Source organism: Carcharodon carcharias, chromosome 19 (genome assembly GCF_017639515.1).
Source record: "Carcharodon carcharias isolate sCarCar2 chromosome 19, sCarCar2.pri, whole genome shotgun sequence".
NCBI classification, from domain to species: Eukaryota; Metazoa; Chordata; class Chondrichthyes; order Lamniformes; family Lamnidae; genus Carcharodon; species Carcharodon carcharias.
In genome coordinates, this window is record NC_054485.1 from 995,711 (window position 1) to 1,010,024 (window position 14,314).

The window sequence follows — 14,314 nt, forward strand, 5'->3', positions numbered from 1 at the left end:
TCAAACAGAGCCCGTTTTTGCTGTAACACAGAGCCTTAACCTGCAATGTGGGAGTCATGAATTTATGGAGGAGATGTAAATGCCTGTGAAGAGAAGATAGAAAGTATTTATGTCAAGTTATTTAAATCCCAACCCTTTCAAAATTAAATAAAAAAACAGCCCTCATGTGTCAGAGAATTGAAAAAACCATGTTCTAGCAATTACAATAGCTATTTATTGCCACGAACCCAAAGGCTTTTATTATATCATTATTAATGCTTAGCTGTTTTCCTTTCAGTTTTATAGTCTCTTAGTTTTTAATAGTAATCCTAGCAGGGGAGTTGTATGTTCACAGTTTAATTGACAGCTCAAAGAGGTTATTAAATAATTAGCCATCTTTGATGCAGAGTTATGAGTTGGCATGGATGGTGCATGGAATATAAATGGGGGATTAATTGGCTATGAGGGGTGAGGGTGAAATATAGGTGGGGGATTGATTGGGTATGAGGGGTGAGGGTGAAATATAGGTGGGGGATTGATTGGGTATGAGGGATGAGGGTGAAATATAGGTGGGGGATTGATTGGGTATGAGGGGTGAGGGTGAAATATAGGTGGGGGATTGATTGGGTATGAGGGGTGAGGGCTAGAGAGCCCAATATTTAACAAAACAACTGGGAGAGAGTCCCAGAGAACTGAGGTGAGCCTTTTAACTAACCAACTCTGTGACTTCTTCAATCTCTCCCCACAGTGGGTGCAACAAGCTGCGAAATTTCCTGACTAGAGCTACCCACCTCCAGAGTGAAAATCAATCAGTTATAACACTGTTGATTACATTTACAGTGTTTCTGGTTGTAAGTTGTGTTGTCAGTCGGTGAATTGTTTTGAAGTCTGTAGTGTGCAAAAATGGTGCATGTAGACAAAATAACCTGGAAATGTGTTCCAGACTTGGGCGATGATGTTGAATATCGGAGTTGAAGAAGGTTTTTCTAATGGTGTGATGCTTTGTCTATTTCTTTGTTTCAGGAAACTTGGATGGATATTCACAGCACCACCTCGGAAATGGCTATGATTGCGAAGATGATTGCAGTCAGCATGTAAGACCATGGAAATTTATCATTACACTGCAGGAATATTCATAAGTTCTGAGAGCATTAATGAAAGTAGAATGCACCATTCTATTTTAAGCTAATGAGATGTTTTCTCTCATTTGACATTACTGAATTCCTATGGAAGGTTGCTTTCACAGAAATACTATAAATTAATAATGAACAAATAAATTAAATGTGCATTCATTCATCATATTTTAATTGCATGTTTCAGAAATTTTAGCTGCTAATATATTACCATAGAGAGTTTCTATTTCTGCAAGGTCCTTAAATGCATCTCTGGCTGCTCTATGATGGCTTAGCTAGTTCTAGAAGTGAGTAGATGAGCTTTCAAGATGAGGAGGCCCCTGGTTTGATCTCCACTCTAAACTGAGGGTATGTGTCTGAGGATAAGGATAACACCAGACTTGTTTGAGCTGGTGATGCTTGCTGATGCAGCCTGTCTTGAATTGTGTGAAGAATATCTTAATAAGCTGCAAAAAATAACCCAATTCCCTTATAAATGAAGAGGCGGAAATTGGCTATTTTGGGTGATGGGGATGGGCAGAAGGAGGGAATAAAAAAACCCTTTATCAGCAAGGAAGAAGAGTACCTGGTGTCATGAAGCTATTAATGTATATGTAGTTGGAAATTATTTTTCTTTTAAAAATAGAGGTTTAGTCTGTGGCTGTGTCTTAATTGGATTAAAGCCAGCTAGTCTGGGTGCTTTGATATGTACTAGTTTTGAGATATAAGAGAGATAGTGTGTATTTGCATTTTTTTGAATAGAGCATTCAAGAAGATGAGTAAAATCTGGCACCTAGCTAGCAGAGACCAAGCAATATATTTATATTACTAATAAAATTGGTACTATGAAAGGGGTTTTATTGTTAGAAGAGGCTGGTGATACAATCAGAATTTACATTCAATGAGCTGTGCTAGGTATAACTTCAGTAGTTTTATGTGTGCGGGGCAGAGGCAATATAAGATCAAAGTAGCTGTAAGCCTACAACTGTCGCCACAGGAGCCAAAGTGAGAGGAGCCTCATTTTGAATTCGTAAGGTGAAAATGCTTTGCCTGGTGTTTGGTCAAGTCTATGGGTTGTTGTTGCTTAATGGAGATTAGTTTGGGAATTTGTTAAAAGTTATGATAGTAGTAATTTGTTACCATGTGTATATATTTAACTTGTGTAAATTAATAAAATGTTTCATTTAGTTTAATATAAAACCTCCAAGAGAACTGGTGGTCTGAGGCCTGAATTTAGAGTTGCATCTCAAACATGCCATTTAAAAATATAGGTTATGATAGCTGTTTAAAGTTTTTAAATGTCTCAGCTTTACTGAAAGGCTGTCTCATAACACCTGGCTAGAATTATGTGAGATCCCTGGGTGTGAGGGAGTGTGAAGTTGGGGTTTGGACTATGTGATTTGGTTGCAGGGACATTTTGTATTATACCACTACTAACATCCTCACCATGTGTTTTAATGACACTCTATAAAAATAATTACAAAATGTCCATTAATGCTAGGTTGAAATCTGGTAATTATTCAATTAAATTCCCTTTGGTGTAACACATTTTGTTTCTCAAATAATCACACTCTTGTTTTCATGGGACTTTTTTTTATATTCATTCACGTTATGTGGGCGTTGCTGGCTGGGACAGCATTTATTGCCCATCCCTATTGCCCTGTTCAAAGGGCATTTAAGAGTCAACCACATTGCTGTGGGTCGGGAGTCACATGTAGGCCAGACCAGGTAAGGATGGCAGATTTCCTTCCCTAAAGGACATTAGTGAACCAGATGGGCTTTTACAACAATTGACAATGGTTTCATGCACATCATTAGACTTTTAATTTCAGATTTTTATTGAATTCAAATTTCACCATCTGCCATGGTGGGATTCATGGGACCGATTTAAGTACAATGGAATATGATTTGTTAATTATCACAGGGCGACGATGACACAATTATCCCTGATAAGAATTTTATTTTTTTATGTTGTAGGATATGGTCAGCTCTAACTAATTGTAACAGGCATGAAACCTGAAGCAAATTAACATTTCAGAGGTAAAAGCAAAATACTGCAGATGCTGGAAATCTGAAATAAAAATAAAGTGCTGGAAAAACTCAGCTGGTCTGGCAGCATTTGTGGAGAGAGAAACAGTTAAATGTTTTGAGTCCAATATGACTTGACCTGCTGAGTTTTTCCAGCACTTTGTTTTCATTAGTATTTCTGAGGATTGAGTGTAGCTGTGCTGATGTTATTCTGGTGGGGTCCGTCTTTGTTGTGAAGGCCAGACTGTCTGATTTGACTAAGTAGGTAAAACATTTAGCTCCTTGGTTTGTGAATGTACCCCTTCAATCAAACAAATCCGCTTGTTATATCCACAGTGTGTGTATGTTTTTGAAGGAATGGTGTCTTAGTTTACTGGTTTGTATGTTTCAGGGCAGGTCACCAAAAACCAGCAGGGGAACCGTTTGGGTTCAAACCTTTTAAGTCTGGGGAATATCTCCTGGAGTCAGGGTCAGTAATGCTGAATTTTGGAGTGATTTGCTACATCAAAAAATTTGGAGAATGTTGTTCTAAAGAGTCTTATCTTAATTCTCATCTTCAATATTCATTGCTATTAAGATTCATTAATGGAAATCATTTGTCATTTTCAATATTGGATACTTTTCCCATGTAAATCTGTGGATGATTTTAAGACTTGTGATTTGCTCCCCTTGTCACAGAGTGAAGATGCCTCTCTCAGTGAGAGGTCAGAGTCATGTGCACCTAGTGATGAAGTTTGGGCCAAAACCAGGTCACTTCCACCACCAACTCCGAATGAGATCCGGAAGGATTTGCTGTCATCTCGATCAGGAGCGATCGCAACTGGTATCTATCAAATTGTGTTAGGATAATACTTCAGTTATGCAAATCTTTTATCTTCCTAAGCAACAGGAACAGGTTGGATTTTGAAAACTTTAAAAGAAAATGTTTGCTGTTGGATGAACCAGACTTTCTGTAGAGTGGATTCAATTAACTTCTTTCAGCTGAAATTGAATTTTAATTTTAAAATGAGTTCCCCTTGCAGCTAAGATACCAGCTTCTGCTGAATGGATAAGTTATCATAAACTAAAAAATATTAGACATAGCAATGAAAGATTGTAAATGCAGAGATACCTTGATAACCTGAAGCATTTATACGGTCAAAGTTTTATACTTTGTTATATTTCTAAGATTTAATACTTTTGGGAGAAGAGTGGAAAATTCCACACCTTAAACCTGAACATTTCACTAAAGCATGGCCCACCATCTGCTGGTGCAGCTGGGAACTGCCTGTTTTAAGGCGTCACAAGGTTCCCTGTGATTCTGTGCTAAATTAATTGAGCTAGGATCACCAATGTTGTTGAACTTCATAAAGATAAAATGCTAGAGAACCAGCTTTGAGGTAAAGTTGCCCCATTTGCTCTCATGTAGCCAGTTAGAAACAACAATACCAATGACTTGCATTTATATAGCACCTTTATTGTAAAAAAAAACCATCCAAGCCATTTCACAGGATTGTTACAAAATAAGATCTGACACTGAGCCGCATAAGGTGATATTATGTCAGGTGACCAAAAGCTGGATCAAAGAGCTAGGTTTTAAGGAGTGTCTTAAAGGAGGAAAGTGAGGTAGAGAGACAGAGCGGCTTAGAGAGGGAATTCCAGAGCTTGGGGTCGAAGCAACTAAAGGCCCAGTCACCAATGGTGGAATGATTAAAAGCAGGTATGAGCAAGAGGCCAGAATTGGAGGAGTGTAGGTAAATCGAAGGGTTAGAAGGGGAGATTACATAGATAGCAAGGGGGCCAGGGTCATGGAGGGTTTTGAAAACAAAGGACAGGAATTTTTAAAAAAGTGACTCTCAGTTAAACAAAAGCTCTATGTAGTTCAGTGAGCCCAGGGGTCATGGGTGAACAGAACTTAGTGCAAGTTAGTGGTTAGTGTAGCAGAGTTTTAGGTGACGTTAAATTTATGGAGGATAGAATGTGGGAGACCAGTCAGGAATGCACTGGAATAGAGTCATCTCGAGATAACAACTGCATGGATGAGTGTTTCAGCCACTGAGGAGCTGAGAGGGGCGGAGTCGGGTGATGCTTCAGAGATGGGAATAAGTGGTCTGAGTGATGGTGCGGGTATGTGATTGGAAACTCATCTCAGGGTCAGATCTAACACCAAGGTTGCTAACTGATTGGCTTAAACTTAAGACTGTTGCCAGGTAGAGGATGGAGTCAGTGGCTCGGGAATGGCGTTTGAGGTCTGGCTGAGACAATGGCTTCAGTCAGCCCGGTATTTAATTAGGGGAAATCTCTGCTCATTCAGTACTGGGTTTAGATAAGCAGTCAGATAATTTAAATAGAAGCAGGGTCAAAAGAGGTGGTGGAGAGGTAGAGCTGGGTGTCGTCAGCGTACATGTGAAAACTAACGTTGTGCCTTTGGATGATGTCACTGATTGGCAAGAGGAGAAACAGCAGTGGTCCAATTATTGATCCTTGGGGGACACCAGAGGTATTGGTGCTGGAGCAGAAAGAGAAGCCATTGCTAGTGATTCTCTGACTACGATGAGATAAGAATGAAAGCAGGCAAGTGCAGTCCCACCCAGCTGGACAACACTGGGGAGGCGTTGAAGGAGGTCAACAGTGTCGAAGGCTGCAGATTTGTCAAGAAGGGTGAGGAGGGAGAGCCAAACTTTGTCATGGTGCAGGCGGACATTATGTAGATCGACCTGCCTAGTCTAACTAATACAGATTACATCCAGGTTTGGATTAGGCCGAGTGGGAATCTGAATGAATCAAAAAAGGAATATTTCATGTCATTACAAATTCTTTAAAGTCTGCAGTTTCCTAATCTTTTCTTAAAAAAAACAGGAACAACCTTTAAACCTCAGCAACATCAGAAGATCCAGTCGTCTTTTAAAGGTCCCAAACTGAAAGAGAAGAGAGTTCGGAGGACAACGATAATGGGACTTCCACAGCATGTTCAGCAAGAACTAGGTTTGTACATTGTTTATTTCGGACTTTTAAACTGTTTGGCCGATGTACTTTTGTAGATTCCATTTCTTTGCAGAACCTTGAAGGAATCAAATGTAATGAGAGCAGAATCTGGAGCAAGTGTGTGAATTAAATTGGACATAGCAGACATGAGAGAAAATGACCATCTCCCAAATGTTCCATTTGGTAAACATGTGGCCTGGAGTAGGAGCAAGCTGTATGATTGAAGATAGTCTCGGGTCTGGGGTTTAGTCTCTGCTGCATTAACTCGTCTCCGTTTTGGTGTTACCCTTGGATAGGCATCGTTGTTTTGGGGAGGGAAAAGCACAGTTGGGATTCATGCTCCTGATCAGAGGCAGGATCTTGTTCAGTTTCTATATCTGCCAACATGTGCTGAACATGAGAAGTGGTTCATTAACCTGGCTATGAGAGCGGCTTCGATCGAACTATCCACAGAACAGCTGAAGATAATGACTTCTTCCCTAACCTGGCCCTGAAAAGAAGCAGTGACAGGGCATTCCTTAACAAAGTAACTGGTTAAGAATCGAATTTAAACTCGAGGAGGGTGTACACCTAAACTTGGCTGATTAAAACTCTGTTGGGAACAAATGTGGCAAATGATGCTGGTTGAGACTTCTATCTCTGTGCATAAGGGAAGATTCAATTCAAAACTGGTAGAATTTTCAACAAATAAAAATCACAATGGGACTGGAATCTTTTCACTTTTTATAAATGACTTTAGCTCTAATAACTATGGAAAACGTTTAATAGTTACTGCTCAAGTCCTTCTCTGTGCTGTGCCTGGAGGCCTAGAAGTGTGTTGGCTGCATAATCCTATTGGAAACTGAGTAGAGTATTTTATCTGCTTAATCACTTTATGTAACTTTGTATACTAGGATGAATTATTGCGTGGAATGTTTTGCAATCCAGTAACGTGTAATAAAGGTTTAGAAATTGAATAATGTGTTGCTTTTTCATTATCCTGCTTTAGGATTTGAGATGAGGTTTCTGTTCACCTTGTGAGCAGCCGCAGTGAAGTAGCTGCTATATCTGATTCTCCTTGCAGATCCTTGGAAAGATCATTGCAGAAACTTAAGATTGAACCACCCCCCCCCCCCCCCCCCCGACTCCCCCACCACTCAACCCCCCCAACCCCCATAGTGATTTAATGCTGTATAGGTAGCATGTCTCACTGAATGATTGGGCTTTATTGTACCGTTATGCCCTGGGGAACACAGATGTAGCAGGTTGTAGAATTGGCAGAGCCAGCCCTTCATCTTTCTCACTCCCAGGCTTTGATTCCTCTCTGTTTAGGTGCTAGAGCACTTATGATCATTTTGAGTCTTGACCCCCATCAAAGAACCATCCAATAAATTTGAATAGTTCTGTTTTGAATTGCATAATACATTGACATCAATCTAATTTTTTGTTAGAGTTGCTACTGGCATAGATAGATCACAGTACTGATGTTTACCATGACTGAGGTGGTTTTGGGCCACAGGGCAGTGCAGGGGGCAGGTCAGGTGAATACTCGTGTCTAAGTTTGTGAAGCACGCGTCCCAATTTTTCTTTCAGTCCAGTCAGGCTCTTGCTGTTACAGGAGTCTTGGCGAGTTGCTGCAGTGAATCCTTTAATGTACACACTGCAGTCACAATGTGCAGCTGGTGGAGGAGGTGAATGCGGTTGGGTTTCTGAGGCTTTTTTCACACACTGTATAAATGTGTGCTTCCACTTTATGCACTTTATTAGAACTTGCATTATGTTTTTAATTTAAATTCAGATAAATGTCCTTTAATTTGCATGTTATTTCCCCACATCATAATGTCCAGGATTGGATAAAGCGGCTGCTTGTGTTGTACGGTCAAAGAAAATTCAATGTCATAGTAATGACATCAAATGCACAGAAATCTGGACAGGCTGTGAATGGAATGCTTGGTTTTTGCTTCACTCGAGGATTTAGCTTTTGATTGCCAGCAAGCCGAATTCAGAGTCACTGTTGGATTTTAATTTTGTTGTTTCTGTTTTGAAACAGGGATTGGAAAAGCTTCCCATCTCTCAAACAGCAGTGTGAAAGTGCCTGCTGCAGACAGTGCTGGTGTTGCCTCAGCATCCAGAGGAGATGGAAATCATTGCGTCAGCAACATGTCACACTGTAGAGCAAGGGGCTCTTTGCGGTCTGTAAATTTTACTGATTCATTACAGGGAGGGAATGAATCTATAAGCACTTTAGAAATTAATGACCAGCTGAACTGGGGACTGATCAATTTTTCCCAAAGACCAAAATCATTAGCCATTCCAAAATCATCCATACCGAGTGAACTTCTTCAAAGTCCAGTTATGTCCATGTCTCCTCAGGCCACTTACTTATCCAAGATCATTCCGAATGCAATACTGCCTGCTGCAGTGGATGTTGTGACGATCAACACCAGTCAGAATGGTGTGCGTACCCTCAGCAGGAACAGTTTAGTATGTGCACCTTCTCCTGCCTGCTCCCGCTCCATCTCCCTGCAGAATTACGATGGCCAGAATTATGCTTCAAGTGATGCATGGAGTCATTCTCAGTCTTCTGAAACTATAGTATCAAACAACTCCACTATTTCATCACACGGAAATACCCAGCATAATGACTTTATGGAAAAAGACAGAGAGAGATTGAGAGACCAACATAATGTAACAAATTCTGCTCCTGATCCTCATGCAAACACAAGTAGGTGGGTTAATGCCTGTTCTGCACAGAATGTTCCAGCAATCACTGAGGATCCACCTGCACACAATACCTCGAACTATCAAACTCGTGAACTGAAAAGCAATGGTTATGCCAATCAAGCACTCTCTCCTGCACAAAGCAGCAGTAGCATTATTGATGCATCAGATACACAGAGTGTGACAAGTGAGCGGTCAATCTCCAGAAGCTTGTCGGTCAAGAAAATGAAGAAGCCACCAGCTCCTCCAAAAAGAATTAATTCCTTACAGCAAGCTGAGGAACAGAACTCTGAATTCAAAGAGCAAAATTGCGCATCGCCTGGGGTAGATGATGTGTTTTCCCCTTCACTTGGTGAAAGGAATAACATTCCACTTGAATCTTGTGTGGGTTCCCCTGTTGCTGCTGTAACCCCTCTTCCCAATCACAGACCGGTGACTGCTGAAGATGGAACAAGAGAAATGACAAAGGGAAACACCCTTCAGTCAACAAATAACTCTCCTCCACAAAACCCAACCTCACCCAACAGATCTGAGCAAGCCATGTCTCCATCCAGTGGATACTCAAGTCAGAGTGGAACTCCCACTTTGATGAGAAATCTCGGATCTCCTATTGGAGGATCTGAAAAGTCGAATTCCCTTGTTTCTCCAGGAAGGTCACACTCCTCATCTTTAGCATCGATCTCATCCTCCATATCGGAGCATATTGATCTATTTTCAATCCCCCCTCCACCATCATCACCTGCTCCACCCCCACCCACTGTGAAAATTGCAAAATTACCTGCATCACTGTTGTACGCTTGGGGACCGGGAGCAATCCCCCCACCTCCAGCAGGACCAGCTCCATTGCCACCCACAAAAAAAACATCCTTCCTTTTTCCTGCACCCACTGCAGCCCCACCCTCGCCGGCCACTCCGGCCACTGCAGCCCCGCCGGCCACTCCGGCCACTGCAGCCCTACCCCCGCCGGCCACTGCACCCCCACCGGCCACTCCGGCCACTGCAGCCCTACCCCCGCCGGCCACTGCACCCCCGCCGGCCACTCCGGCCACTGCAGCCCTACCCCCGCCGGCCACTGCACCCCCGCCGGCCACTGCACCCCCGCTGGCCACTCCGGCCACTGCAGCCCTACCCCCGCCGGCCACTGCAGCCCTACCCACGCCGGCCACTGCGGCCCTACCCACGCCGGCCACTGTGGCCCCACCCACGCCGGCCACTGCAGCCACTGTGGCCCCGCCCCCGCCAGCCACTGCGGCCCCGCCCCCGCCGGCCACTGCAGCCCCGCCAGCTACTGCGGCCGCACCTCAGCCGGCCGCTGTGGCCACGCCCCCGCCGGCCACTACGGCCGCTGGAAATTTAACTGTTGCTGTTCTGCCTTCAGCCTCAGCACCCATAGCCTCACATGTTTCATCTACCTCTGTGTCCACACCCGTCACATTGGCTCCTCCTGAAGAGCAGGAAATGATTCCACTCACAGTGAAAGGCCTGTCACCACCACCTTCACCACCTCCAGCCCATCATCCACCACCACCAAAGAAAACAACAATAACAGAAACGTTATCTCCTCCATCTTCCTCAACTCTTTCAGAACCCAAGAAACAGGAGCAATCGATGCCCGATTGGCCACCACCTCCACCTCCTTTGTCCCCATCTGTCTTTATACCTTCAGCAGAAACATCATCTTCATGTGACAACGACAGTGTCACGCATTCAGATCAGCCAGATGCTGAATTCCTGTTTCCACCCCCACCACCACCTTCTCTACTGGCAGATACGGCACAAGAAAGGAGACCTTCTACTGAGGATTTACAGTCAGTGGCTCCACCCCCTCCCCCTCATCTAACCCCCGAGGTGCCATTGAAGAGTACGGTCAAAGGGCATCCTGTAGCAGCAGCATTCTCACCACCTTCCCTTCCATCATCACAGCCTGCAGAAACCCAAATGGCATCTGTCCCTAAATCCTCAACTTCACCTGCAGCCACGTCTGCATCAAATAATTTTCAGCAGAAGCTACTTGCCTCAGGACTCCGACCTGCAGCGAAAGCAGATTCTCAGCCTTCAAAAGTAATGACTCAAACACCTAAGGTGTCCAGTCGGGATTCTGAGAAAGAATTAACTATTCTGTCTTCCCCTAATCAAGATGGTGGTGGTCAGGGTGGTAAACCAATTGTCACCCCCTCTCTGTTACAGATGGTGCGATTACGTTCTGTGCAGATGACCACTTACACACCTGGGGAGGTGGACAGCCAGCAACAAATCAACAAAAACCAACGCGATTCGAAACCACCCACCAAAAGTAATGTGACCGCGCCCAGCAAACCTGCTCGTAAGTCCCTGACACTCCGTTTATCATCCTCCTCTGACTCAGAATCATCTTTAAAACCCAACAATTCTCTCTCTGTAAAGAAACCCACAACATTAACCACTAATGTTCAGGGACAGACGACCCTTAGACCAGCCGATGATGGTGCTCTGCACAAATCCCCTGCCTCCACAGCCAGCTTCATTTTTTCAAAAAACGTAAGTCCCAAGAAGCTGGTGTTTGATACCCCTCAATCGCCTGAGGCCCAGGCAGAAGCAAAGAAGAACTTCATGGCTGAGCTCAGCTCTGTGTCTGGACAAATAGCTTCAAAGTCTGAATCTAAAAGGTCGTCAAATCCACAGAGTAAAACTGATTCCGAAACACTTTCTGCACAGAAAAAGCCCAGCAGAATTCCACCACCTGTCGCCAAAAAGCCTTTGTTTTTGCCGAACGCTCACAGACTGCTCTCCACGTCAACTGATGTGAGGCAACTTCCACAAGCACAGGAGAAGTCTGACGGCCTTGAAGCTACCAGTGATGCCAAGGATGAGAAAGGTAGTTATTGGTGTGAGAAGCAGCCCGAGTCGGAGAAGTTCAACAAATAATTGTAAATTGGGTATGAGTGGTGAGTCTAAGAAATTGGGTCTGCAAATTGATATCATGTGTAAGTGCCACACAGTGAGAGGACATTCAGGCTTTAGCAATTTCTTTGCAGTGTCTGAAGATTGAATGTCTCTCGTTTACAAAATGGTTTCCTTATGACGATAACATCAAAATGCTTTTCAGTTACTTTTCCAGTTTCCTCACCATCCAAAGAGGGTGCAGAAATGTAGCAATGTGAAAAGGTAATCTCCATGTTCTTAGAAAATAGTGGTGACTCTAGCAGCAGTCCAGCCTGTGTAGTTGCATCTGTTTTTGATTCTACACAGTTACTTGTTCTAAATAATGGTGATGGCTGTGTAATATTTGGCTGTGTAATATTTGGCTGTGTAATATTTGGCTGTGTAATATTTGGCTGTGTAATATTTGGCTGTGTAATATTTGGCTGTGTAATATTTGGATGTGTAATATTTGGATGTGTAATATTTGGATGTGTAATATTTGGCTGTGTAATATTTGGATGAAAGGAAGGAGCCTGTTCATCTAAAGTAGGGTGGCTTGGAAATAAAATACTAATGATTTAGTTTTTGTTCAGAAAATATTAGTTTAAAGTAGCATTGGTGTTTGGGAAGAACCTGAGAATCCTCTTGCAATGAGAGTTAGATCGGATTTGGCACAAATGACATTGGAGGGAAAAGATATCAGCAGGTGTCTCTCTCTGGATAATAGGTCACGAATTTTAATGGTCAGTTAATATTGTTGGTCTAGGATTGGATGGCCACATTGTCCTAATAGCTGGTGTCGTGACTGGTGACCTGTATTAGACTGTTATCTGAAAAGCAAGGCGGTGTAGGGTTATGGGGAGAAGGTGGGGAATGGCACTAGGAGAGCCAGTGCAGACATGATGGGCTGAATGGCCTCCTCCTGCACTGTAACAATTCTGTGATTCGATTCTGTGTTTGTGAGCAAACTGCAACACTAAACTTCAATGCATTTTGATTTTATCTTCTGAAGGAAAGTGTTTAATCAACAACTTTATGAATCACCTTAATGTAATGGAACATCCTAAGACCCTTCACAGGAACATTGTTAAATAAAGTATCAGGCCATATTAGGGAGTATTAGGGCAGATGATCAAAAGCTTGGTCAAGTAGGAAAGTGGGTAAGAGAGACAGAGGGAGGGAATTCCAGAGTTTGGTCCCTCGGCAACTGAAGGCACAGCCACCAATGGTGAAGTGATTGAAATTTGGTGATACATGAGAGGCCAGAATTAGGGGAACACCGAGATCTCAAGAGTTGTGGGGCTGGAGGAGATTATAGAGACAGGGATGGGGTGAGGTCATGGAGGGATTTGGAAGCCAGGGCGAAAATTTAAAAATGGAAATGTTGCTTACTGGGAACTAATGTAGACCAACAACCATGGGGCTGAGGTGTGGAAAGGCCTTTGTGTGAGTTAACCACAGGCAGCAGAATTTTGAATAACCTCAAATTTCTGTAGGGTGGAATATGGAAGACCAGACAGGTGTGTATTGGAATATTCCAGTCTAGAGGTAACAAAGGTGTGAATGAGGGTTTCTACAGCTGAGCCAAGATAGAGAAGGAGACAAGTGATGTTATAGAAGTGGAAATAGGCAGTCTTAGTGGTGATGTGAATACTTGTGTGCAGAAGCTCATCTCAGGGTCAAGTGATACCAAGGTTGGTTCAGCCTCACAGTTGCCAGGGTGAGACACGTGGTCAGTAGCTATAAAGTGGAGTTCGTGATGGGGACTGAAGACACTGACTTCAGCCTTCCCAAGATTTCATTAGAGGAACTTCCAACCCGTCCAGTAATGGATGTTGGATAAACAGTTTGACAATTTAGGTACAGTGGAAGGGTTGAGAGAGGTGTGGTGAGGTAGAACTGGGTATTGTCAGTGTACATGTGAAGACTGACGTGTTTTTGGATGATGTTGCCAAGGGACAGCTTGTATATGAGAAATGGGGGGGTGGGGGCAAGGATAAATCCTCGGGGACACCAGAGGTAACAGTCCAGGAGTGGGAAGGAAGCCATTGTAAGTGATTTTCTGGCTGAGATTAAATAGTTAAGAATGGAACCAGGTCAGAGCAGACTCAGCCAGCTGGATGATGGAGAGGTGTTGGAGGAGGATGGTGATGAACTCTGTCAAAAGGCTGCAGACAGGTTGAGAAGGACAAGGAGAGAGAGCTTAGTTTTCGTACAGTGATGTCAGATGTCATTTGTGACTTGATGTGTTCAGCCCATTGCACAATACCTGCTAAAATTAAATGCTTTGTCACTTTGTCACACAAGCAACACACATGGTATAAATTCTCTTAGATTTTAGGTATTTTCACTTCAGTTATTTTGTATATATCAAACTGTTGAATAACTATGAAGCTGTTTAATTTATACATGAGCAGAGGTGATAATTTGGCTTATGGCTTTTATTAAGGGAATAAGCTGATTGGTTGGCAAGTGGACTCTGGTAGAGGCGTTGCCATGGAAAGTGCACCAGTTAATGGTGACTGACAGTTAACTGCCAAGCATGTTTGAAAGTTAAACCAAGCAGCTTGGCTCTGGTCAAGGCATTGTCCTGAAGAATGAACCAGTGAATGACTATCACTTGTTTAGCT

At 43.1% G+C, this 14,314-nt stretch overlaps 1 protein-coding gene across 1 annotated transcript in view; it reads left to right on the forward strand.

The window, feature by feature from the left end:
- LOC121291689 (uncharacterized protein KIAA1522-like) overlaps positions 1 to 14,314 on the forward strand; it is a 236,115-nt gene that overhangs the window by 207,848 nt on the left and 13,953 nt on the right. Inside the window, exons 3-6 of the mRNA XM_041213180.1 lie at positions 1,003 to 1,073; positions 3,798 to 3,942; positions 5,958 to 6,083; positions 8,113 to 11,637. Of these exons, the coding sequence (XP_041069114.1) occupies positions 1,003 to 1,073; positions 3,798 to 3,942; positions 5,958 to 6,083; positions 8,113 to 11,637 (3,867 nt within the window). The remainder of the gene's footprint in view (positions 1 to 1,002; positions 1,074 to 3,797; positions 3,943 to 5,957; positions 6,084 to 8,112; positions 11,638 to 14,314) is intronic.